The sequence below is a fragment of the Podarcis gaigeae genome (assembly GCF_964106915.1).
Source record: "Podarcis gaigeae genome assembly, chromosome: 3".
Lineage (NCBI taxonomy): Eukaryota > Metazoa > Chordata > Lepidosauria > Squamata > Lacertidae > Podarcis > Podarcis gaigeae.
In genome coordinates this window covers 34,532,233-34,559,075 of record NC_139680.1, presented here as the reverse complement: position 1 = coordinate 34,559,075, position 26,843 = coordinate 34,532,233, and the positions used below count along the sequence as shown (strand labels likewise).

The 26,843-nt window shown below is 41.6% G+C and overlaps 1 protein-coding gene across 1 annotated transcript in view; it reads left to right on the top strand.

The window, feature by feature from the left end:
- The window catches only part of EYS (eyes shut homolog), a 491,695-nt gene that overhangs the window by 347,998 nt on the left and 116,854 nt on the right, over positions 1 to 26,843 (top strand). The window contains exons 25-26 of the mRNA XM_083729676.1: positions 16,441 to 16,602; positions 25,271 to 25,424. Coding sequence (XP_083585802.1) covers positions 16,441 to 16,602; positions 25,271 to 25,424 — 316 coding nt within the window. The remainder of the gene's footprint in view (positions 1 to 16,440; positions 16,603 to 25,270; positions 25,425 to 26,843) is intronic.

The following is a 26,843-nucleotide window of genomic DNA, read 5'->3' as shown; positions in this document are numbered from 1 at the left end:
CCATCACATCTTTGATTATCAGATCATTCCAAGCATCCACCACCCAGGCCTTGGCTCAGCTCTATGCACACGTCATATTAAATCTTCAAATAACAGTGCAATGGGGACAGAGCAATGTTAATAGAAGTTTCAAAGAGGAGCAGTAAATGTAGGCAGCAAGCATTGCAGGAATTGCAAGAGGCAGCGAGCAAGGAGGTTCTGATTATGAAAATGGTTGCCCAAAGCAGTGTGTGCTATTTTTAGCTTGGAATCTTAGGGTAGTATTTCATCCATGGCTAACCAGATGAACTCTTGGACTGGTGCTGATGGTGATTTGTTCAGATCACCCTGTTGTAATGCAGCCCTTCAGTCAGCATCAGAATTGGATTTGACAAGGTGCGGCAGGTAGATGGAGGGAGATTAAAGGGAGGAAGCATGGCAAGCTATGCCCAGTGCTTGATAATTTACGATCCACATGAGAAATATGTCCTGTAAAGGTACCTTTTTGTGGAATCAGCTTTTGTGATGGGAGCTTCTCTTTGGAAGTGCTTTGTGGTGTCGGTATATAATACGCTGCTCATCACCACACACAATGTCCAATTTAATGAAAAGGAAAGAAAAAAGCTGGCACACAATAGAAGAGGATAAAGATGGCTGTGGGAAATCAAAGCGAGTTGCTGGCTCTTCCCAAGTGCTGAGTGCATTTTTGGGCAGGGGGAGAAAATGCAATTCAGTTCCTGCAGCAATGTGACCTATCTCGTGCTCCAAGTACAATAATTTTGCCGAGAAGAGCTTCTCGGATAAAATAGGACAAGTGTCAGGGGGCATAACAGGCCAACCACATACACAAATGAGTGACTGATTTTCCCATTGTGTTTCTTTGACACAGCTTCCAACTCAGACACCCCACTACTACCTCATAGTAACAGCCTGTGACAATGTCACTGTGCGCTGCAGTTGATATGGCTTTGTGTAGCAGACAGGGTGCATTCTGTCATCAATTTATTTTGTATGAAGCTCCTGTCTGTCAGGCAGTACCTCTGCCAGTGACTTTTTAAAAAATAAAATAAAATGTGAACAGCCCAGAGCCTACTTAATGTTTATGTCTGTCAAACAGTTGAGAGAAATTGTATAAACTCATCTAGAGCCTTGCACAAGCAAGATATGAGTTAAACTCCCAACCAGATGTGTCCCCAATATCATATGCCTCTGGGCTTTGTTTAGCTCACCACTTTCAGAACCTTGATCAATCAGCTATTTAAAAGTGGGATGGTGGTGGTGGGTAAATAGGTACAGTCTTCTCAGTACTATAATATTTCAGAATCTCAGAGAGATTCGCCAAATGCCAAATCTTTCACCCCAGAGATACTGACATGGAAAGCTAGCTTATTTATTAGAGGTAATGATTCTGGCCTTTTCCCTCTCCTTTATGGGCTAACTTTCTACGTACTGGGGAAATTTCACAGGGTGGAAGAGAGAATTCTCACCAGATGCTGTTTCTGAACTATTGAATGGGTTCTGAGGCTCATCCTGCTTGCAAATAAATGCTTAAAGGTAAAGGGACCCCTGACCATTAGGTCCAGTCGTGACCAACTCTGGGGTTGCGGCACTCATCTCGCTTTACTGGCCGAGGGAGCCGGCGTACAGCTTCTGGATCATGTGGCCAGCATGACTAAGCTGCTTCTCGTGAACCAGAGCAGCGCACGGAAACGCCGTTTACCTTCCCGCCGGAGCAGTACCTATTTATCTACTTGCACTTTGACATGCTTTCGAACTGCTAGGTTGGCAGGAGCAGGGACCGAGCAACGAGAGCTCACCCCGTCGCGGGGATTCGAACCGCCGACCTTCTGATCAGCAAGACCTAGGCTCTGTGGTTTAACCCACAGCGCCACCCACATCCCTAAATAAATGCTTAGGATGCAGTAAACCATTGAACGGCTGTCCCAGCACTAACACAAAATAACTTTAGAATTACAGGTAGGTGGGTCATGATACCAGAACAAATTTGAGGTTGTGGTATGATTCTGACACATTGATATAAGAGTAGCCCTGCTGGATGAGGCCAGTGGCCCATCTAGCCTAGCATCCTGGTCTTGCAGTAGCCAACCAAATATCTATTGGATGCTTGCAAGCAGGACAACAGCACTCTTCCCATGTGTGCTTTTTAGCAACTGTATTCAGAGGCACACTTCCTCTGATAGTAAAGGTAGAACACAGCCTTTGTGGCTAGCAACTATGGTGATGGAATAGCTAGTAGACTTGGTGTTGAATATGCAGTTGAGAATGTACTGAAAGTAATATGGGAAATTCGCCATAGGGAGCACATACTCAGTATATTCCATTGATGCCATTGAAGTTGGATAATTCCTGGCTTGAAATGCAAATGTATTTTAAGGCAAGGTCCATTACCTTAGAAAATAGTCTTCTGTTCACAATATGAACTGAGAATATTGCCAGCATGTGTGTTTTCGTTTTCGTATATACAGTATCCAGGCATTGCAAAGCACATTGAGAGGATCTCTTTATGTACCTATTGCATCTGGAAGAAGAGGCCTTTTTGTTTTTATATCTTGCAAAGGTGCACTCATAGGTTGTTGGTTTTTTCCTCGGGAAAATTAATGAAAGTATACAGATAGTCAAGGGGTTTTTTTGCCAGCTCTTGCCCACTTGAACAAAACACCATTTAAGGTGTAATACAAGAGGTATAATATGAAAGGTATGAATCACTGTCTTTAAATAAGATTTGAAATGGAATTGCAAATGCCTTTGTTTTAAGACTATTGATAGTTTCTTCCTTAAATGCTCTATTAGCTTTCAATAATGCATCATTTGTAAGCACTTCAGGGAATGGAGGTTGATTGCTTTATTATATATAATTGGCAGGTTAGTAGTTTACACAGACCAGCATTGCAGTCTGCCTCTGCCCCATTCTAGTATTTATACTATTGACTGAGCTCTGAAAGTTGTGGGTGTGATTTGTGTGCATTTGATTTAAAAGTGGGGTTTTTCAGGGAACACCAACTTTCCACCCCTGTTTAAATGAAGCTGTGCACATTTCTTAGCATCCTCTTCTATAAGAGAACAGAAAGGTCTATTCTGAGTATGACTAATGTTGGATACCACTGTAAGACCTTATTAATGACAGTGCAAGACGTATCAGCCCTTTAATGACCTTCATTCCTCTTACTGTTTATGAATAGCAAAGTGTAACATGGAATAACGTTCAAGTGTCTTCTAGAAGGATCACCTCCCCCAGCTGCTGTCATCATTAGAAGCACTGTTCTTTGTCCCATCAGCAAGGGACGCTTGGTTGACAGTGACACAGGCAGGGTTTTCTGATTGTAGAACTATTTTCCAAGGGAAGTTCACCTTGCCCCATCTATGGTTGGTGTTAGGCAGACAGTCAATGCATATATTTTTTTATTCCACCAAGCTTTACATGGTAGGTTACAACCTTTCCATTTCTAATTCCACAGTTTAGGGTGTGGACATAACCCTAAACTATGGTTAATCAAAAACAAGAAGCAAGAACTTCCAATCGCCTCAATGCAGCGGTTCTGGAGGAGAAGGGAGGTGTGCACGTCCAAGGCTCACTGCAGCTTGATTCCACTGGGGTAAACCATGGTTTATCATGACCTGAATGGAATGCTTAGCAAACCTTCATGACACATACATTCTCTTTTATATTGTTTCAAAAAAGTAAATGAAAAGCTATTTGAGCAGTGCCACTTTCTGAATGCTAAACTGACTTATCTCCATGGATGAATTCCAGAGGGATGTGTTCTGCAAAATCAGTCTAAAAGAGAAACATTTTTCTTATTATTGTCAGCCAATATAATTGGATGGGAAAGTGTATTAGCTGTGCCAGTAGATCAAACTGACCTTGTACAGTGCCACTTACCCCATTGTCAGATTCCAAATGAGTCCCATTTTTGTGAGGTGGGTGGATGCTTCTCATGGTTCTGTATCTCAGAATGCATGAGACAGTAATTCACCATTTTATAGGCAGTTTTAGAAATTGTGTATTAAAGTAACTCTGAAACATTTTGTGCCTGATATTGCCATGTACTGATGTAGTGCTCTCGTACAAAAACTCATACTTGCATCTGTTTTATATATATATAGCCAGATTGCTGCAGTTTGGCTGACTATGTTCCACATTTCCAGAATACTGTATTTAGAACGAAGTAGTGTATTTATAGCTGTCCATCTTATCATACACAGCATTTCAGTTCTACATGCATGATGACCATTTACAAGCAGAAATATGTAAACAAAGATGCCTTATTGCAACTCCTCCTGTGGTTGTTGCTTAATGGGAGATCCCCCCAAAAAATGCAAATTGCTGTACAGAGAAGGATTTGTTTGTTTTTTCAAGATAGTGACTGAGGAAGGAAGGCTTAAACCTCCCCTCCCCACATGTTGTAGTCCCAATCATGGTCCTCCCACCTGCTGGACACATTGTATTGATTTTTCTTTTAAACAAGGCATGAATCCTAATCACAATAATTCAACCACCACCAAGACCCACACACATATAAAATGTGTGTATTAAATTATCATTACATGTGGACTGCACCCAGTTGCAATGGATTTTTGCCAATACTCTGTTCTCCCTGCAAACCAAGCATAGTGGACAATCAATATGCTTTTTCTCCCTTTCTCATAACACTAAGACTTATGGACATTCAATGAAGCTGAATGTTGGAAGATTTGGGATGGATATAAGAAAGTACTTCTTCATGGGGTATATAGTTAAACTATGTCACTTGCTCCCATAGGAGGAGGTGGTGGCCACCAAGTTGGATGGCTTTAAAAGAGGAATGGCGGATAAGGGTATCAGGGGCAACTAGCCATGACGGCTGTGCTCTACCTTCACAGTCAGAGGCAACAACGCTTCTAAAAACCAGTTGCTGTAAACAACAGGAGGGGAAAGTGTTGTTGTGCTTGGCTCCTGCTTGTGCGTTTCCTGATGGCTTCTGGCCATTGTGAGAACAGGATACTGGACTAGGTGAGCCATTGGCCTGATCCAGCAAGCTCTTATTTTGTTCTTAATATATGCTCATCTGGAAGTGTCCTCAGTCCAGGGTTGGTTGGTTGGTTGGTTGGTTGGTTAGTTGGTCAGTCTTTAACTCTTCTCTCTCTTGGTTTTGCTGGTTTGCTTTTGGTTTCTGCATCATTGGCCACCCATTATTTGAGCAGGAAGAAATGGGCATAAGCTTTCTATTGATAAAACAGTAGCCTTCTTTGAGGAATTATCCTCCATGCCATCATAATACTGTACTGTGAATAGAGATAATAAGAGTCTCTTATCTTGTATCTTGCAAAGCTGGCAAGGCTTGATTCCTTGAGTCATCTAGATTTGTTAGAAATGCTCATCCCTTTTGCCTTTGGGTGCAATGCACTTTACTATGCATCCCTCCCAATATGTTGCTCAAACTGAGAAAGCAATGATGTAAGGTGCCTGTAACCTGTTGCCAGGTTATCTGGATCTAACCCCTTAGGGCCCTCCACTTAGACTCCCAACATGTTACAGTAGTTGTGGAGTGTGGGGTCCACTTGCCTGAAGGCAGATGCCTCTTTCCTTCCTGTGGCACAACAGCCATAGGATAAAATAGAATTCATACCCCACCTTTCTTCCATCATGGTACCCAGGACAGCATACTTGGTTCCCCAGTGGTCCCTCAGTCAGGCACTGGCCAAGCCTAAACCTGCTTAGCTTCAGCAAGGTGGTGGCCTCATACACTTTCAGATGACATTCTAAGTATCAGAGGACAAAGTTACTACTGTTTATGTCTCGGTCTAGCTATTCCTGTTTCATTGTTTTTGTAGCACAGCAGCAACAGCACACATACTCTTTCTATACATATATGTTTTATTAGCTTGGCTTTAAAAAGGAACTTCAGTATATGTGCCCTCTATTGACAGTGTTCCAAAAGCACAAAAGTGTGACATTTAAGATAATGCCAATTAAAGGTTGTGTGTGGAGCAGAGACAGCAATATGTTGGCTCTTTTGTATGACATAAATCAGGTCACTCTCTACCAACTGCATGCTGATGGCATTGTTTTTATTGGAAAATGTGTTCCATCACTAGGGCACTCGACCATAACATATCATAAGGGGGGGGGGAATTATGACCTCCCATTTTTCATTCTGAATACTGACAAATTCTGCCCACTTCTTTTCTTGTATTCTGTGCTGTGCACATACAAAACAAACTCACAATATATCATGTGCAGGGATATTCTCAAACCACATTTTTATTCAGCCAAGAAATTTGGTAGGTAACATATGTAAATAATATTTGAGCACAGATTTGTGAGCATTAATTGTGCATGCTATTGTAAGACCTCGTTCATATAGAGTACTAATTTAAAGTGGCTTAGAACTGCTGCGTGCCAAAGAAGATTGTTCCTTTTATTTTGAAATAATCAGAAATTGGCAGGTTTTAGAGACTCGTAACAATGAAGTTGTTAGGAAGAAAATTATTCCCATACACACAAAACTACTGAATTGTACTTTGGTTTGTCACCTGCCTATTAAAATTCCAAAAGCATTGTCTCATGGATACTTTTGTAGAATACAAGGGAAACAGGAGTCCATTTGTTCTGGGGCTACTAATTGTAAGGAGAAATGGAGTCTACAGATAAAAAAAATACATTATCTTCTTTTCAGGAGTATGAGAAAAGGTTTGATGAAAGCGAGGAAGCTTGGGTTGACATTTCTTTTTTTAAAAAAAAATATGTTCCTTTTTTTAAAAAAGTGCCTCAGTTTTAGGGACTTAGGAAGCTGCCTTAGGCTGAGTCAAACCTCAGGTAAGTGGAATAAACTGCCATGTGAATGCACTCCGAGAGTCCTTCCCCTCCGATCCTAGAACGATTTGCCACTCTATTCCCACTCTACCACTAGAAGACGTTGAGAAGGACATGTCTAATGTCTTGAGTCCTGAGCAGCTCCTTCAATTCTTAGAGGGCTGATGATCCATTGGGGGCTGTTGTTGTTTACAAAAATAGGAAAGGAGGTGATTTTTGCCAAGTCCTCTATGCCAGATTACCTCCACCACTGCAATTTACAAAGTCATTTTCTACATGGACATAAAATGTAAAATGTTATTGATACTGAACTTTCCTTCCTGTTGCTTTCTCCCTAAAACAATGCAAAGTTCCTTTTATAAACAGCTGGTGCTCATGAATTGAACGCTGCACTGTAATAAGGCTTTTAGTATGGGTTGTTCGTCTGTATAAAATTTTGCCAAGAGAAAACATTAACAAGGCTGTGGTAATGTGGCTCCAAAAACCGGCAGGGTGGAGCAGAGGTGGTGGTGGGTAGAGAAAACCAGTTCTCAAAAGCTGAGGTTATTTGCATAGATAAGTTGCTTACTAGCAGTGATTATCATACTCAGCTCACTGCTTTGCAAATCAAATTCATGGCTTCAGACTAATATCCTGTATCTAATATCGAGAAGAAATGTAAAGTGGCAGCAAAACCAAGTAGCTGATTTCATATTTTTTTTAATTGACATGAATAAATTTAAATCAACTGAAACGAAGCTGCCCATTTCGTTTCTGACTCTGTTAGACATTGGGAACAAAAAAACAACAACCATGTAGCTCACACGCTTCTTGGTTTGTTTGCTGCCTGAAGCAAGCTGTGCTAGCTTTTCCAATGAAACAGCATGAAGCAAGACCATTTGTGGTTTCTGAGTGTTAAGCAAAGGTCATGGGATAACTAGGGATGGGGGAGGATTTGATTCTATTCACATTTAAAGGTGAACCTACCATTGCGCTAAATGGAACTTACTTCCAAATAGGGCTGCAGCCCAAGTGACATAACTGTTCAGGGCTGCAGCCTTGGGAAACTGATCAAATCATTTTACATGTACATGTGGGGATTCCTGTATCATCCTGTTTTCCCCGACTTCTCACTTTGAATGCAAATGAAACACCAGAGATGGACCAGATCATCTCTTAATTTGCTAAGACTGCTGCCAGCCTGAACACACCACAGTGCCAGTTGCACTGAATTCAACAGCACTGCTGAAATCCTATGCATAAGATTTTGGTATGTATTCACAATTTCTGAATCCCATTAGATGCAGTAGCTTCAACTTCAGACTATCGGTAGTTTGCAAGGGAGTATTCAACTGCTTACCGGGAAGTTTAGATTTGCACAAGTGGATTAAATCTGCTTAAATCTTTTTTTAAAAAGAAAGAAAGAAATAGACCTTTTGCAGTTAGGATAGTGATGAATGGGAAAAGCATAAAAACACCCTGCAAGCAATTCTGTGTGGGTGCTCATTTGTGGTCTAAAAGGTAAAGGGACCCTTGACCATTAGGTCCAGTTGTGACAGATTCTGGGCTTGCAGCGCTCATCTCGCTTTATTGGCCGAGGGAGCCGGCGTACAGCTTCCGGGTCATGTGGCCAGCATGACTAAGCCGCTTCTGGCGAACCAGAGCAGCGCACAGACACGCTGTTTACCTTCCCGCTGGAGCAGTACCTATTTAATCTACTTGCACTTTGACGTGCTTTCAAACTGTTAGGTTGGCAGGAGCAGGGACCAAGCAACGGGAGCTCACCCCATCACAGGGATTTGAACCACCGACCTTCTGATCGGCAAGTCCTAGGCTCTGTGGTTTAACCCACAGCGCCACCCACAAACCAATCAAAATGCATGTTCAATAAAGACCATGAAGGCTCTGTCCAAGCAAATCTGTGTGAATGTTCAATAAGTGGGTCATTTGGAGCAACCCTAGAATTACTAAGTAAACATAGGCATGGCTTGTCTGTTAAATTAAAGGTGACTGTTTCCATGCCTTTGCTATATCCAGAATGCTCTTTCTTTAGTGGGCATATTAGCTAAGTATGTCACACAGAAAATGCAGAAAGGAAATTTGCAGGCAGTAGAGCTCATTTGGAGATCACTTGAGGTATGGCTTAGCAAAATCTGCGACACAAAAGCAGAGCAGATGGAAGTGCAACACTAAAGGAACTTTTGTTTAATAAATAGCTCTCTGAAGCTCAAAGGGGCAGCTGTGCCTTTTCCTGGGGCGTATTCTACTGAGCATATTTTTGATATTATCTTCCTTGCAGCGGCCTGTCAGTGTGTGCTCTCACTTGGGGGAAAATATGCATAACCAATAGAGAGCTCTGAAAGCCTGCCCAGCTCCTGTAAGTGTTAACTCACTTAAGGGTAATGGGACCTCCCTCTTCCCCCGTTATGGTTATTTGTTTTGTATCAAGTCAGAGCTATCTGTAGAATTCGGCAGGTCATTCTAAATAAACTTTTAAGCAGAGTTGTGGGGAAGATGCATTCGGATTCGGTAGGCGATATCCCATTATTTTTTGAATTTTCTTCCTGGCTTCGTTGCTGTGTGCATTCTTGGGGTTGATAACGTCCTACGTTGATCAAGGAGAGATGTGACATTGCTGCAAGGTTGCTTTCAACAATTTGCTGTGGGGGGATATGAATACATCAGCAGCACTTTAAAAATAAATTGATAATATTACTCGGGAACCTACAAACTTTGCCTGGTAGCCAATCTTTTTTTCTAGTCAGCAGCAAGGCTGACAATGTGTGTTCAGGGGAACCCACCATTAGGCAGAGTGAGGTGACTGCCTCTGTCATTGGTTGCTGGGGGCAGCGGGGAGGGGCAAGCCATTAATATTATCAGTATGAATATACCAAACCAATTTTCTCCTCCCTTTGCCTATTCCTCTGATGAGAACAGGGAAGGGGGTGACATAGCCAGACCAAAGGAACTTTCTGTGGCAGTTGCCACTACTGATGTCTCTTACTATTCCTTTGATGAGTTATGAAGAAGCAAGAAGTTGTATACAGTGGTACCTCGGGTTATATACGCTTCAGGTTACAGACTCCGCTAACCCAGAAATAGTACCTCGGGTTAAGAACTTTGCTTCAGGATGAGAACAGAAATTGTGCGGCAGCGGGAGATCCCATTAGCTAAAGTGGTGCTTCAGGTTAAGAACAGTTTCAGGTTAAGAATGGACCTCCGGAACAAATTAAGTACTTAACCCGAGGTACCACTGTATATTGATATAGAGTAGTGGTAGTTGCTACTAGGAAAATCCAGGCAGAGTGTCAGTATAGAGGACTTGGGAAAGGTGGCGTACCTATTACAGTGGTACCTTGGGTTAAGGACTTAATTCGTTCTGGAGGTCTGTTCTTAACCTGAAACTGTTCTTAACCTGAAGCACCACCTTAGCTAATGGGGCCTCCCACTGCTGCCACACCGTGGTTGCACGATTTCTGTTCTCATCCTGAAGCAAAGTTCTTAACCCGAGGTACTATTTCTGGGTTAGCGGAGTCTGTAACCTGACGTGTCTGTAACCTGAAGTGTCTGTAACCCGAGGTACCACTGTATTAGCAGGATATGGGGTGAAGAGGGAAAAATGGCTTGTGGCAGCAGGGCTTTAAAGAGAAGCCTTATGTATTTGTGTGTTTTGTTACAAACTGCCTTATTAATGCCCACATGCTAAATACTGGGATATGAAACTGGAAGTTGCTCGTGTGAGCATCTTGTATCGTGTACATGTAATTAAATGTTGAATGTGCATTAACAGAAGATATCCTATCCTGTTCAAAAAGAGGGAATTCCATGAGCCCCATAGCACAAAATCTGTTTTTGAAAATTGAGGTTAACAGTTTTTTGTGGGGGCTGCAAGTCGTTAGCCTTGTCTAGGGCACAAAATAGTCTGGCACCAGCACTAAGGACAGGCAATCCTTGTATACAATGTGGTTCAACTAGATTCTGCTCTTAAAAGAAAAAAGAAAAATGCCTGATAGCAAAGTCTTGAAAACAGACCAAGAAATCAAGGTGGAGGCAAATGCCATTCAAATGTTCCCAGTAGCCAGATCAGTCATAGACCATTATTTGAGCCAAGTTTGACTTTGCAGAAACAGAAGAAAATCCAGATGTCATTACAAATTCACATTTCAATTTTCTTGTACCCATCAGCAATTTTTTTGAAATGGATCTAGTAATCTGTCTGCTTGCTGCTTGATTGGTTGCATCCATGCAATTTATCAGTGTTTTCCTCTCTGCCTTGACCAGCAAAATATGTAGGTTGCTGACAGTTGATAGTTAAGGAAAGTACTTTGCTGATTTCCCGAATCAGCATATTTGATATATGCGCAATTGCAAACTAATACACTACTTTACCAGCGCAACAATCCCAGGTTTTACAGACACCTCCTGTACTTGTGGGACTCTGCATTTATTTTGGTGGAAGGAACCATCATGCACACACAGGGCAATCCAAAACCGATGGCTGGTAAAGAGGAATTCTCAAAGCATAATAACTCAGTAGTCAAATACTGTCATCAGATGCAAGTGACTGCATGTTAGTGGCAAGGAACGGAGGTGAAGGTGATAAGTTAGACTTTGAAAGCTAATGCCCTGTTATCCCAAATAAACAAAACATAATGTTTTGCTGACCTTCAACATTCCCCACATAATCTATAAGTACCCATGCTGTCTACTATATGCTGGTGAGGCACTGATATATTCTTCCAATGTTTCTCAAAGCTTTTTTATTTAATTTTTTTGAAAATCTATTATCTTCTAAGCACAGACTGCAGAAATTGATTCTACTCATTTCCAGCTTTCTTTACAATACATAACAAATTTGACATAGACTTACTGGTTATGTTTAAGATCAATAAAAATGTAGATTATGATGAATTTTAATGCACTGCTGACTTTTAAAATCTTTTTGAAGCTTCCCTATTAGTGTTTTGTAAAATATTGTGGTATGTCTGGCCGTAAATACATTTGATCCAAATATACTGGAGTTAAGGAAGGAGGAGTTGTCAAATCTACTTTTACTTTTGATAAAAGGTGCTTTTCAAAAATACTCAGCATATTTAGAAAGTCATATTTATGAGACAAGTGCCATAGAAAACGAGGAAATCCTTAGTAGGTCACATAAATACATTACATATTGTGTGCTCTTAAGCTGTATTTACACACATTTGGTTTATGCATCTCTGGTGGTTCTTATTTATTGATATATTGTTTATCGCTGTACTTTAGCACCAAATTCCCACTAGTGCCAAGCTGAACTGGCAGAATTCTCAACAACAGCAGATGTGGCAATTATGGGCAGAAAAAGTGAGGCTGAAGTCTGGTCAATATGAGTTTTAGGGAGCATAGCATCCTAAGCTGAGCTCCCAGGGGTGGGCAGTTGAAGAGCCACAAGGGGCCATGGACCACCCTCTCTGCTGCCCCATCTTCCGTGAGCTGGCAGAGTTTAGAAAGTGACGGTTTCTCCATTGATCCCAGGATCTCCCTCTGCCAGGACTATGCAAAGCCAGCAAATGTTAGTTCATAACTTGGGGAGAGAGGGAATTAGGTAGCAAAATGTGGTCTGGCTAAATGCAGCTTGTGTTTCCCTTCAGCTCTCATGGTCATAAGAGTTGCCTTGCCTGAGCAAACCAAGACCTGCCTGGCCCAACTTTCTCCTTCTGACAATAAACCATCAAGTAGCCATGTGATTGCTTTCTGAGTAGAGCGAGTTCAATATGTTCCCAAGTAGTAATGGAGCAGCTGCAGGTTCTACAGTGGTACCTCGGGTTAAGAACTTAATTCATTCCAGAGGTCCATTCTTAACCTGAAACTGTTCTTAACCTAAAGCACCACTTTAGCTAATGGGGCCTCCTGCTGCTGCTGCACTGCCGGAGCACGTTTTCTGTTCTCATCCTGAAGCAAAGTTCTTAACCCAAGGTACTATTTCTGGGTTAGTGGAGTCTGTAACCTGAAGTGTATGTAACCTGAAGCGTATGTAACCCGAGGTACCACTGTACTCTTAAATGCACTAAATTCATGGATTAACTTCTACAGCACATTATGGATAGCCCACAGTGCTGATTTCAATATCCAACAATACTAATATTGTTTAAAGTGAATGCAAAAAAGTAAGGACACCATTTTTAAAATTCCAAAGAACCACGAGAGCCCTATTGAATTCATGTATTTTGTAAAGAAAGAAAATGTAGTTTGTTAACAGTTGTTCCGGTCATGTGTATAAGGCAAGCAGATGGATGGGGGGGGGGGGATTTTGCTTCATAGGAATTGCACCTGAAAGTACAGCAAAATACTGCTTCATCAGCTATGTAGGCATTTAAACTGAGCTGTCAACCACATTTCTAATCTATGAATTTGTTTCATTAAAGTATCTGGTACAATTAATCATTTTGATGGGCAATATGTGGCAACAAAGAGTAGCTTTTTCAGACATTGAGATTCTTTTATTATTCCAGCAGCTGTACCTCTATGGAATAAGAGTGCTCTGCTGCTGAGTCTGTCTTTGGATGGCGGTTCTGTCTTTACATATAGCCGTTTTATAGTTTTGACTACATCCCACCATCACAATATATGCAGATAATATGCTAATTTATCTTTATGGCAGCTCTCAAGGGTCATTACCAAGGCGTAGTAAAATATACTGAGGACATTAATAATGATCGTAATAAAACTGGCTTTGGAAAGCATTAAGAACAACATAATGATGCTTGCAGAGCTGCAAATATCTTGGTGAAAGGATGAATGTGCATTAAATGGACTTTCATTTTGGTAGCATTCATTTTGATTCAGATGAGTGTATAAAACAAGTTAATTTACCATTTGCCAAGAACCGGTTAAAGATTTAATCATGGAAAGTGCATTTACTTTGAATGTGTTATTACTGCCAAACTTGCACCTTTGCAAATTGGATTGCTTTTTGCTGGAAGGTGCTTGCAGATTAAGAAATGGAAGGGCTACTGACCCAGCTGCTATGAGATCTGATTACTAGAGTTTAAAAGCAGGGGGTGGGTTTGTATATAGAAATTGGTATTTAAAAAAGATGCATATTTATATATTTATTTTAAAAAACACAAGTCAGAAGATACCAAGCCAACTTCATCAGCAACATGCTTGAACACTGTATATTCTATGGATGGAATAGTTCTCCATAAGATTTGAGTCTCAATTTCAACCTCCTAGAGGCAGGTTGTTGTTGTTGTTGTTGTTGTTGTATTTCTATACTACCCTTCACCCAAAGATCAGCGATTGGTTCACAATATAAAAATAACAAAGAAGAACAATAACCCTCCCTAAGACTTGTGGCTGGGCCCAAGAAGAAAAGCACAACCAATAATGTTTTCAGTGAGCCTGGAAGCCTCTGTATAGGGCACCATGTACCTGAGGAGCACACACATGCTTCTTTCCTTTCATTCATTTATTATTAAATTTCTATACCGCCCTTCATCCTTCACAGGGCGGTTCACAAAGTAACAATATAAAATGAGAATACAAAAAACATAATAAAACAAAAACCAACAACCCCACAGACATATTGTTTTTGCTTTATTTATGCTTGCGCACCAACAAGATACACAAAAAGAAAAAGACATCATCCCACAAAGGCCTAATTTTTTTCCATTGTTTCTGGTTTCTCCCTCGCACGGTAAGGGTGAGTCAGCAGTCAGCCTTTTGTCCCCACTATTTTCACTTCTCTTCAATCCTTTCTCCCTCCTTCCTCGTTGTGCTGGTCCCGTGGGTTACCCGAGAGGCGAGGTCCAAGTTCGGTCCGTGGTCAAAGGTGCAACATGGAGGCAGTCCGTAGTAGCTGAAGCTGGGTGGAGGGCAGGGAGTTGGGTGAAGTCAGGAACAGGCTTGCAAGCAGGGAACCAGGGCAGGTCAGGAGCTCAGGCAGAAAAGCAGGATAGTGTTCAGGCAAGAACTAGCAACCAACAATGTTGCTCCCACAACTTGGGACTGGAGCTGGCTGGCTTTTATCTGCCCCGAGGCATAGGGCAGCCCCGATCCTCTGGTGACTCACCTCTCCTGGCCTGGAGGCGAGCACTCCTCCTGCGGGAACGTAGTTCCCTTTGCCTCTCTGCCCTGAGCCTCTGCAGCTCAGGAGAGGCTGGAGGGTTACCTCGATCTCATTGCCCTCATTCTTCCCTTACTCCCTTTTAACTCTTGCAAAGCGGAGCGCCTTCCCGTCACACCTGACGCTCATTCCAGATCTTCTACAATTATGTCCTCTTCTTCAGGTGCTGGTCTAATACGGGCCCGGTTTTGGGCTACTGCCTTCTCGAGCTCTGGAAAGCTCTGGAAGAGCTTTGTCACAAGTGGTGCCACAGGAGGCTGCTCCTTGGGTTGGAGCGGGGCCACTTTGTTGCTCTTTTTGAGCTGCATTGTGCTTCTCAGTCGTCTGAGCCACTCTGTTCCACGAAGGAAAAGTCCGCTGAACCTTCCTTCTTCCTGAAGGTCTGGAACAGACCGCATGGTTGATGCTGGCTCCGCCTCCTCTTTAAGCAGTCAAAATCAGAAAAAATCCAAATCCTCTGCTTTCTCTCTTACCGCACCTACACACCTCTCTCTGTTTCTCCTCACTAACCCACAATGGACACCTGTAGCTGGTGGCTTTTAAGGGAGAAGCAGGAGATGTCACAAAGGAGGGCAGGCCATTGTTACCATGGCAACCCACCCACCTTCCTGCTAATATGTTAGACAAACTTACAGAATGGAGTGTAGATCTATCAGCACAGGAGCAGCCAATCAAAGTTACTGGAGGATGGTCACATGAGCGTTTTAGATAAGGCAGAGACTCCATCACCCCTTGCCAACATGCCTAGTGGTCAGGGATGGTGGGAATTGTAGTCCAGCAATATCTGGAGGCCTGCAGGTTCCACTCCCTTGCTGTGCAGGTTAGGCCACTTGCCAGTTTTCCAAGCTCCAAGCCAAAATCAGACTAATTTTCACAGCCTTTTCTTTTTGAATGTGTGTCCGTAATATTAACCAAGTGAAATGTTAGTCCGCGGCCCCAGTTCTGAGGAATGTGACCCACATGCTTGCAAGCTAGTGTAACAGCTTCTTGATTGATTGATTGATTGATTGATTGATTGATTGATTGATTTTATATACTGCCCTATACACGAAAGTCTCAGGACAGTTCACACAACAAAATCAAAATATAAATCCACAAAATATATAATCAAAATAAAAGCCCACCCAGAAATCTGCTTCTGGTTCTTAGTAATACCAGCACTTTTGATATGATTTTAAATGAGGGTGGGCAACTTTCTGCTTGTTGGATCTGGGATATAGAGATCTATCTTTCTATCAACTATAAGTACAACTAGTATATAGGACTGCAGCCAGTATACATACTGGGGAAGAATACAAACCAGGAAGCCAGAAACATAATGAACCTAAACAAGAGGAACTAAAAGAAGCTCAAGGATACTAATCAAACTTCCCATTTTTTAACACCACTTTGTTCTTCCTTGCCAACCTTTCTAACCAGGCAAGGTATCCTGGGGGAAAGGTCGGCCTTACAAGTTTTTTTTGACTTGGAGTAATTATGGTTAGGCAGTGATGACATGGAGATGTTCTGCTGATGAAACTTCATTTAATTTTATACTGACTGCCCTTTTAATATTTTGTTCTAGATACAACCCTATTTTTCCCATCGTTCACCGTGAATTCATATTTGGAACTACCTTCTCTAACATCTCTGTCTAAGGACAGACATGCATCAGGACCACAGTGGAACCGAATGATGATTCACTTGACAGTGAAGACTACTGCTTTGAATGGCACCCTCCTTTACAGTGAGTAGCCTAGGGTTTTGTTTTTGCTTTTGTTGCACAAATTGCTTCATAATTATTATTTCATTTCACTCTCACTGCAACCCTGAGCAACTTTATTGAACAGGGGAGAATGAGCATGACTTAAACGAATTACTGTTTTATCTCTGTTACATACATTTAAACACTTTTTTTAAAAAAAGTTGATTATAAAGAGAACAGTACATTAAAAAGAGAAGACAAATCCTTCCAGGTAGGTTAGGCTAATACTTTGACACTTTGGGTGATGTAATTATGTGAGCAGAACAACTTCCACTCGTGCACCTGTACTTTTCTCCTGTATGCCCCCTGCTTTCTCCCCAGATCAGGGGTCAGCAAACCTTTTCAGCAGGGTGCTGGTCCACTGCCCCTCAGAACTTGTGGGGGGCTGGACTATATTTTGAAAAAGAAAACGAACAAATTCCTATGCCCCACAAATAACCCAGAGATGCATTTTAAATAAAAGGGCACATTCTACTCATGTAAAAACACACTGAATACCGGACCGTCCGCGGGCCGGATTTAGAAGGCGATTGGGCCGTATCCAGCCCCCGGGCCTTAGTTTGCCTACCCATGCCCCAGATTTTTCTCATAAAGTTGGGGAAATCCCTAGAATTGATTTAAGGAACACATGCAGTGAGGGGAGGAGAATGTTCCATTATGCAAGGAAAAATCCTTGTGCTGACTGACATTTACCTTAGAACTGCATTGAATACAACCCTTAATGCTGATGTGTGATTTGGCAATAAAGGGATGAGTCTTGGGCTGCTACACTCCTCCTCCTTCCTTTCCCCACATGCTCTGGTTTCCCCCTGCCTTTCCTGCTTTGTGCCCCAACGTAGCTGGTCATTGCATTCAAACCAGATAAGTTATGAGGAGAAATCAGTGAAAAACACTTCTTTCTGTGTGCCCCACCCCAATCTCTCTACAAGTGGGAGAATCCTGTGACTGGATTCTGCTCTCAAAAACTGTGAATCCAAGCCTCTCTCTTTTTTCCAAATTCTAGTTAAAAGGCAAAGAACTCTAGTTAGAGTGAAAACATCAACAAAAGATTTGGTTCGCTTGATTATATATGAATAAAATGTAACGTCTGCAACTGTGTAAATGAAATATAGCATATATAAACAAAAAGAAGTGATGAGATACTAGATGTGAAGAAACAGGAAGTCTAGAAAGAAAAACAAAGGAAGTTTGGAAAGCATTTTCCCCTACCCTACATGCTTTGATTGCTACATTCCTCTCCTAATTAGGGTGAGAGGGAAAATTGATTCAGTATGGTGTAGTGTGGTGTAGTGGTTAAGAGCAGTGGTTAAGAGCAGCCAGTGTGGTGTAGTGGTTAAGAGCAGTAGATTCGTAATCTGGGGAACGGGTTCGCGTCTCCGCTCCTCCACATGCAGCTGCTGGGTGACCTTGGGCTAGTCACACTTCTTTGAAGTCTCTCAGCCCCACTAACCTCACAGAGTGTTTGTTGTGGGGGAGGAAGCGAAAGGAGAATGTTAGCCGCTTTGAGACTCCTTCGGGTAGTGATAAAGCGGGATCTCAAATCCAAACTCACCTTCTTCTTCTATGCATTCAAAGCCAAATCAATCAAATTTACACTTTCCAAAACAGAATAGAGCTATACTTCAGAATTTGCCCTTACCTGAAAACTTGTGATGCAGTTCTCCAACCAATGTTTAAAAAAATGCATTTATTAAGAGAAAGTGTGTGTTCATAGACTTTGATGAAAATAGCATGCAAAAATTCATTCTGTCAAGATAGAATTGCTTGCAGAAATGTGTGCATTAGTCAAAACTGCATGTAGAATTGTGTTTATTAAGAGGAATTCACACTAGATTGATTTTTGTGAGCATTTTTAAAAAAGCACAAAATGTAGAGAACTGAATTTAAGATTAGAAAAATGAGAAACTGAGAGCATTGAAACTGACAGGCCATTCCATCCCTATTCCTGACATTTGACAGCATCATAACTTAAAATCAGCTTGCCCATGTTCATAAGTAACACCAAAAATGTGCAGTTTAAAATTTTGTATTTACTACCTGCCTTGGGCCAGTCACTAACTCTCAACTTGACCTACCTCATATGGTTGTTGGGAAGATATACAAGGAGGTGTAAAATAGCTGCAAAATGGGGACTCCCAGGTAAATAGGGTTATGCTGCAATCCTTTCTGCATTTATTTTGGGAGTAAGCCCCACTGAATTTAAAAGGAATTATTTCTGATTAGACTTAGTTATGATTACACCATTAGTCCTTGTAGCATAGGCATCAAATTTAGGTCCTTCTAACCAAAGTGATGCATCTTTGTACTATAAATGGCAACGTTTGTCTGCCCCCAAATTGGTACAACTCCAAGATTTCAGCCAACCATAATCTGACTTGATTATTTTGTGTTTACTTAAGATGCTTAAATCCCATTCATGTACAGTTGAACTTACATCCAGGCTAGTGTGCACAGGGGAACAATTCCCAAAAGGAGTTCTCTTAGGCCTGTAACCCCTGAGGGTGGGGAACTGTGGAAAGCAATGTGGTCTGCTTTTATTTTTGAAATGGTTTATTTATTTGCTTAGCTATTCAGTACAAAAAAATAAAACATACTTCCTTTTTCCACTGCTCTGTTCCAATAGCAGAACCACTGAGGATTTTAAAATATTATGGGTTTTTTTTAAAAAATTAATAATTTAAATGTGTTTGAAATATTTCATATCATAACCTTCCTTCATAACATAGTTTTATAACTGTATTTAAATTCTGTTCTGCGTTGAAAGTGACCCTTTTGGCCCTTACAAGAAAGCCAAGGCTGCAATCCTATACCCACTTACCCAGGATTAAGTCCAAGGGTGAAGAGAGATAAGAGGAAAAAGTAGAACTTTAAACTAGAGATTCAAAGTGTAAGAAAATCACACTGGAGCAGGTAGGGAGTTCATTTAGTGAGAAGAGGGAATGGCAGCTACTTAAGACCCTAGGGATTCCTGCTGCCTGCTAACCAAACCACTGACTTGTCAGTCACAGCTCTGAAATTATGCCTGGCTAAAAACGCTGAAAAGCATCCAGGCCGGCTCATCTCAAGGAAATCACTTAGAAATTTGCTTGCCCGTTTTCCTTCATATCTTCCCTTCCATGAGGCCTAGTGACTTACTTTTTATTGAAAAAGTGAAAGCTCAAAGAGTCCAGGTTGCCTGGTGGCTGTGGGCCTGGGACCTCAGCATTTATTTATTTCTTTTTTCTTTTTTTGTTTACTCGGCAGACCTGCCGACAGAGGAGAAACTGGAAAGACTAAACAAACCATAATGACACCAGTGCCTATTTGGGGGTAAATTGACTGGACCAGTGCATACAGCAGCAGGAAATGAGGCACTGCCATGCACTCATGTGAAATGACATTTACCCAGCAGTGAAATCTGATTCGTACAGTATTCGCATGGAATACCATGGTATTGTGCCACATAGTACAATTTGTGTAAACATTACTGGAGTACCACAAGACCACCACGGAGGTGGGTCTAATTACAGGGGTCAGCAAACTTTTTCAGCAGGGGGCCTGTCCACTGTCCCTCAGATCTTGTGGGGGGCCAGACTATATTTTGGAGGGAAATGAATGAATTCCTATGCCCTACAAATAACCCAGAGATGAATTTTAAATAAAAGCACACATTCTACTCACATAAAAACACCAGGCAGGCCCCACAAATAACCCAGAGATGCATTTTAAATAAAAGCACACATTCTACCCATGTAAAAACGCACTGGTTCCTGGACCGTCCGCGGGCCCAATTTAGAAGGCGATTGGGCCTGGTTGAGGTTGCGCCCACTATAAATAGATTGGGCAGAAAAGCTTTTATGGTACTGTCATTCTGTGATTTGATCACTACATTCTCTGAAATGATCTAATTCCATGCAGTAGCAGCCATTCATGCCTGCTGAAAAATTACGGTGTCCAGATCAAGGGGGGCACTCTGTGAGGCACAAGAAGCTACCACCTGAAGGAGAAAATGTGTGGGCATTTTTTGCTTGTGCAGGGGAAAGATCTGGATTGCACCCCATAAAGCTCTCTTTTCATTTAGGATTTGCTTCAAATGAAATAATATTGTTTGTCCTCAAATATTTTTTCTGGACTGGGACAAATATATATATTCTTCTAGCTATAAGGGGGTGGGGGGAAATAGTCACAAATGGATACAACAATAATTTTGAAATGTAAGTAGACAGCTTAAATTCTACATAATTTCAAAATAGGAGAGTGAACGGTGTTATATATAAATATTTTAAATAAATAAAATAGTGCCAGGCCAGCAAAGAGTAAAACAGGGGAAACCTCATTATTTAATTTTGTGCCATTTCCCTCCTGGGATATAAGGAATCCAGCTGGAGAAGGCAGGCCTATAATAATGTTTCTTCCATTGGTTTCTTGATTGTAAAAAGAGCAAGGAGTCTCTTAAAGATGAACAGGTATGCTGTAGTGTAGTAGAAGCTTTTTGCTTCTTTTGATCCAGTCTTGCAAGACTTTGTTTTTGCCATGGCAGACTAACCTGGCTAGAAGTTGTTGGCTGTAGACTGCGCACATTCATGAGATATAAAGAAACATCAGGAATTAACAGTGGGGGTGGATTCTAAATTGCTGCATTGGACGGCAGTACAGTACCACAAACGGCAGTGCCTTGTGTACAGTGACTTCCTTTGTTATTTCACTCCGCTGTGCCATATGCCTTTGGACTAGTGGGCCATCTCCCCATGGAGCCTTGACTCTCATGTGCATTGCTATCTTGTATCCAGCTGTTCCCTGTGGAGCTGTCAGCCTGCAGCCCCTAGGCAAAGCCATAACAGCTGTCGGCTCTGCAGGGATCCTGCATTTCTCCACAGCACCAGCAGAGTACTAAAAAAAGCACAGTAGAGCCAGATGGTGATTTCACAAACTGCTAAAGATTACACAAGGTGGTTTCTGAGTTTTTTCAGCAAAGGCTTCCTTATAGGTGAAACATTCACGTGACACTCTCCCATTATGCACTTAGTCATGAGAATTATTGCGGGGACCATCGTGTAATTCAGAAAGCAGGTAACGTGGGAGAGTCTTCCTTGCAAATGTTCACTTGGAAATAGGTGCTGCAAAAATCAGTAGGGCTTAAGCCAAAACACGAGCATAGGATTTCAGCCTAAGAGCATGATCTTGTACAGAGTTATTTGCTATTTATTAGCAGCATTATTTGTCTTGGTTCCTTTGGGTGAAGTCTCTGACACTCAATAGCTGAGCTGGTATGGGGGCATGGAATGTTCATTTGCAGCGGAAACCACCGGTGTTTGCATCTGCAGGCCATATCCATGTGGGAAGGGGCAGTTGTTGGCATGGCTGGGATGAAATGCTCACACTGAAGCAGGCTGAGGTCCAGAAGTGGCCTTGAAGTCACGGGAGTGGGGAGACTAAAGGCAGCAAGGCAGGAGAAAGGGGCAGAATGTCTTGAGATATTGTTGGACTCCGACTCCCATCCACCTCTGCCAACATTGATGGTGGGCGTTGTAGTCCAACTGCATCTGGAGGACTCCAGGTTAGCCACTCAGAGCTATGCTATGAAAAGTGAGGGAAGAAGATAGGAATGCTGCAGAGGCTGATCAAGAGACAAGACAGCCAGAGGAAGTAGGTACTAGCTCTGGAGTTTGGAGCATTGAAGGGGAATCTTTCCAGTTGTTGCTTTCCTTTGTATGCTTCTGGTCTATATCATCAAAATACAGTGTTACCTCGGGTTAAGTACTTAATTCGTTCCAGAGGTCCGTTCTTAACCTGAAACTGTCCTTAACCTGAAGCACCACTTTAGCTAATGGGGCCTCCTGCTGCTGCCTCGCCGCTGCTGCATGATTTCTGTTCTCATCCTGAAGCAACGTTCTTAACGCGAGGTATTACAGTGGTGCCCCGCAAGACGAATGCCTCGCAAGACGGAAAACCCGCAAGAAGAAAAAACTTGCGGAACGAATTAATTTCGTCTTGCGAGGCACCACTGTATTTCTGGGTTACCAGAGTCTGTAACCTGAAGTGTATGTAACCTGAAGCGTATGTAACCCGAGGTACCACTGTAAATAAATAAATATTCCAAAACACATAGTTCAACCAAAAATTGTAACCTTTTATGTATTGCATAACAGATCCCCTCGGTCCTGATTAGTCATTGGTTTCTGCCTTAAAAGAGCTATATTTTCCTATAAAATAATTATGGGGGGTCGGGGGAGAATAAGGACACAGATAAAGTGGAGAATGAAAGAAAAATATACCTTATTAGAAGAATCAACAGAGGAGGGGAAGGTTAAGATAAAGAATGTGTCAGGTGGTGTGCATGTTAAATTTTTTTGACTCTGCTTCCTTAAAGTAACACCGGTTGAAAGGTTTTTGCCATGGGAAGTAGAACTGTGGAACAAACGTTTAACTTTTTGTGTGTTTCCTTTGGAAAAGAACTGAGGCTCTGCCAGAAAGCACACCCACTCCTTTAAGAAATGGTGGTTCAGTGACAGCCTTTTCTGCTGATAGAAATGCCTCATAGTTGGGATCAGAAACTAGAATATCAGAAGCAAACATCCTCACCTTCTACTTTTTATGGCCATGAAAGGCAGGTGTGGCTGAGCTGGAGGACCAATTTAAAACAGCCAAGAAATTTTTTCCTATCCATGTCCCTGCACCATAAGTCATATTTCTGCATATATTATTTTTAATGGGTTTATACCATGCTTTTTCCAAAACTATGCAGTGTGGCAAAACACAAAATGTAATGTAAATGTGTGTGTGTGTTTATGTGTTATATTTATACACTCAGGTGCAGGATGATCCAAATATTTCTAATGGAATTGTTATTCAGATCCCAGCTCCTGAATTATTATATTTATGGCTCCGCTCAGTCTCAATGCTGGTGAAAGGTTTTGGGAAGTCTCTCAGTAGACTGCTCTTCCCACTTCTCCTGCAGAAATGTTGTACAACTCTGTAAGTGTAAGAAGATTCTAATTTAATGGCTTGTAAATTGGCCTTTCATTGCAATTTCTCTGGAAACACACAAGTCCAGGCAGTTAAAGGTCTTCATAAGCTTTATCAGCTGGCCAGCTAGCACCTCTTTATGTTTCTGAAGTCTGTGTCTAAAAAGTAGGACTTTTCCTTTAGAGCAATTGATGGTGAGCTTTTCCTGTGAAGGCTAAAAACTAACTTATCTTGATTTTGATCACCACCCAAATGGCACTGCAATGGCCCACTTGGCCTAGGCCATTTAAACTATTACTCCATTCTGCTCAAAGCACAAGCTCAGCAGGAGTGGAACACGCTGAATAGATTTGACTGATTGGTTTAGCACTTTAATTTTCAGTTGTTGGTGTAAAATTTTACAAGTGTATATATAAAAGTAAATGACTTTAAAAACGTGTCACTTTTACTGACATGGTAGACAAAAGCCTTCTCAGCTAAATAATCATTGTTTTAAAGGAGACTATTATTGACTGTGGGCAGATTATCACAACAATAAATTGAACTGTGCCACTTAACTCAGCAGCTTCAAATCATTGTTGAGAAGCACTTCTTTATATATCTGAAGGCTTTATTAACATCGAGCTGGTTGATCAGTTACACAATTTTAGGAGCCTTAAATGATGGTTGTTTATAGACATTTATACTAGCTGCCAGCAGAATGGACTATTTAAATAATAATAATAAGAAGGGTGGAGAGGATAGAATTGGAGGTATACAATTCATAGAAAATTAATTTGGAGCCTAGAAGCTAACAAGAAGCTAACTTTAACAAGAACACCTGGCACAACTACTTCAGTAGACTTAACACCAGGTACTTTCTAAAATGCAAGGACATAAATTTTTGTTGTTTAGTCGTGTCCGACTCTTCATGACCCCATGGACCAGAGCATACCAGGCACTTCTGTCTTCCACTGCCTCCCGCAGTTTGGTCAAACTCATGCTGGTAGCTTCGCAAACACTGTCCAATCATCTCGTCCTCTGTCGTCCCCTTCTCCTTGTGCCCTCCATCTTTCCCAACATCAGGGTCTTTTCCAGGGAGTCTTCTCTTCTCATGAGGTGGCCAAAGTATTGGAGCCTCAAGTTCAGGATCTGTCCTTCCAGTGAGCACTCAGGGCTGATTTCCTTCAGAATGGATAGGTTTAATCTTCTTGCAGTCCATGGGACTCTCAAGAGTCCCCTCCAGCACCATAATTCAAAAGCATAGGACAAAAATACCTTGATTCAATTATTTATTCATAAGATTTTCCCCCTCCCAATAATGTATTTATGTGTACTTACATTTATATCATGCATTTTTTCATCATTGAATACAAAGCAATGTATGCATGGTTTCCAGGCAAATACCTTTCATATGGGCAGAACCATCAATTCTATAATAATAGTACATGCTGGGGCTTTCTAATGTACAAGCAGCATTAGTTTGTTTTCCTGTCATTACTGCATAATCATCATGCCTGATAGCAAAAGTGTCCAAAGAGAATAGTGTTTGCTGAGCATCGTGGAGCTCTTACTGAAAACATATAATTAGCAACCTGTGTTCATAATGTGATCTTTCAGAAATTACTTTTTTTGCTGTTTGGCTCCTCCATCTTTCTTTTCTTTCCTCCTTTTGCTTTCAGCTATTTATGCTCTTTTCCCTAAATTATTTTGTTGTATTTTAAAGCCGGTGATGAGCATGCCAGAGGACATTTTCTTCACCTTTACCTTGATGACGGTAGACCAACAGCTCAGCTTGGCTGTAGCACTTCACGGGACATTCTGACGGCAACTGTCAATCACTCCATTAGCAGAGATGCCCTTGTGCCGATCACAGTCAGGTATGGATTTCCTATGCTTTGTTGAAGTGAGACTTGCACAGTATAACTGTGTTTATTTGTTGCTGAGAAACCCAGAAACATTAAATATAAAAGCATGCTTCTAAATAGAAAAAAAACACTTCTCTGGGTTGGGATCGTAAGGATCAGTGGTAGACATGTTACTTTGAATGCAATAGTTTCCTGGTTCCACCGCTGGGCTCTCAAGATAAAGGAATGAGTAGCAGATAATGTGAAATCCTCCTTGCCTCAAACTCTAGAGTAGAGGGAGGGAACCAGCAGCCTTCTAGATGTCATTCAATTCCAGTTCAACTCCAACTAGCTCTGCAGATGTTGTTGGACTCCAACACCCATAAGCCCCAGCCACCTTTTCCAATGATCAAGGATTATGGGAGTTGTGGTCTGACATCCTATGGAAGGCCACAGGTTCCCCATCGGTCAGAACAGACAATACAGGGATAAATGGGCATGTGGTTTGACCTGGTAAAAAGTAGCTTCCTTTGACAGATATCACAGTCAGGGTGATGGCGTAGGGGTACACATGGGCAAGCTGTCTCCAATTTGGGAATGTTATTCTGTGGTTATATTATAATTTCCTTGCCAAAATGTGCCCAGGCAGATAATGTAACTTGAAAGTCATGAAAATGAACAGCTTTGAAGTAGAGACTAGACAGCCTTCAAAGTAGACCACAATGAGGAGAAACTCTCTTTCCTCAGCACTCTCTTTTCACCTTAGAAATCATACCCTGCAAGCCACTATTACTTCGGGATGCATGGCTACAGGTTTTTCAAAAGATGCATTTAAAAATCAGCTTCTTTTACTATTTTATTGTGTATTAGGCTAATCGGTCCATAGGCTTCCAGTACAGTTTTCTCAACCACCTCTTAAATCTGTAGGAAAGCTTATATCTGGCGCTGTGTTGCTTTGTGTGAATATTATGGTTGTGTCCCAGATAGCTGTATTGGAGCAGACATTTGGAGTGCTAGACTTTGATTAATCTCTCAAACTGAACTGCACAGGGCAGGTACAAAATTTGTCTCCATCTCACACACAAAGAGACACACAGACACACCTGACACCAGATAATACGTTTAGCTAGGCAATGTTGAAATTGCATGGTCTCCATAATGGTTGGGGTTGTGTCAGTCACTCTGCTCCATTGCACCAACAGTCTCTAATGAGCAGGGCACTTGATGTAAGTGTCTGTTAGCAGGAAGATACAGTTCTCTTAATTCTTCCGGGTATGTTTGATGGAGAAAATCAGGCTCTGGGAATCGGGCACCCACACCTGATCAGTAGAGTCTATCTGCACAGTAAACTGTATAGCTTTGCACTGCTACTCTACCGCCATATTTCATCCCCATGAACCAGAGTGACGAAAGGACATAGTGTGCAACTGAGAACATTATAAGGCCTTCAGT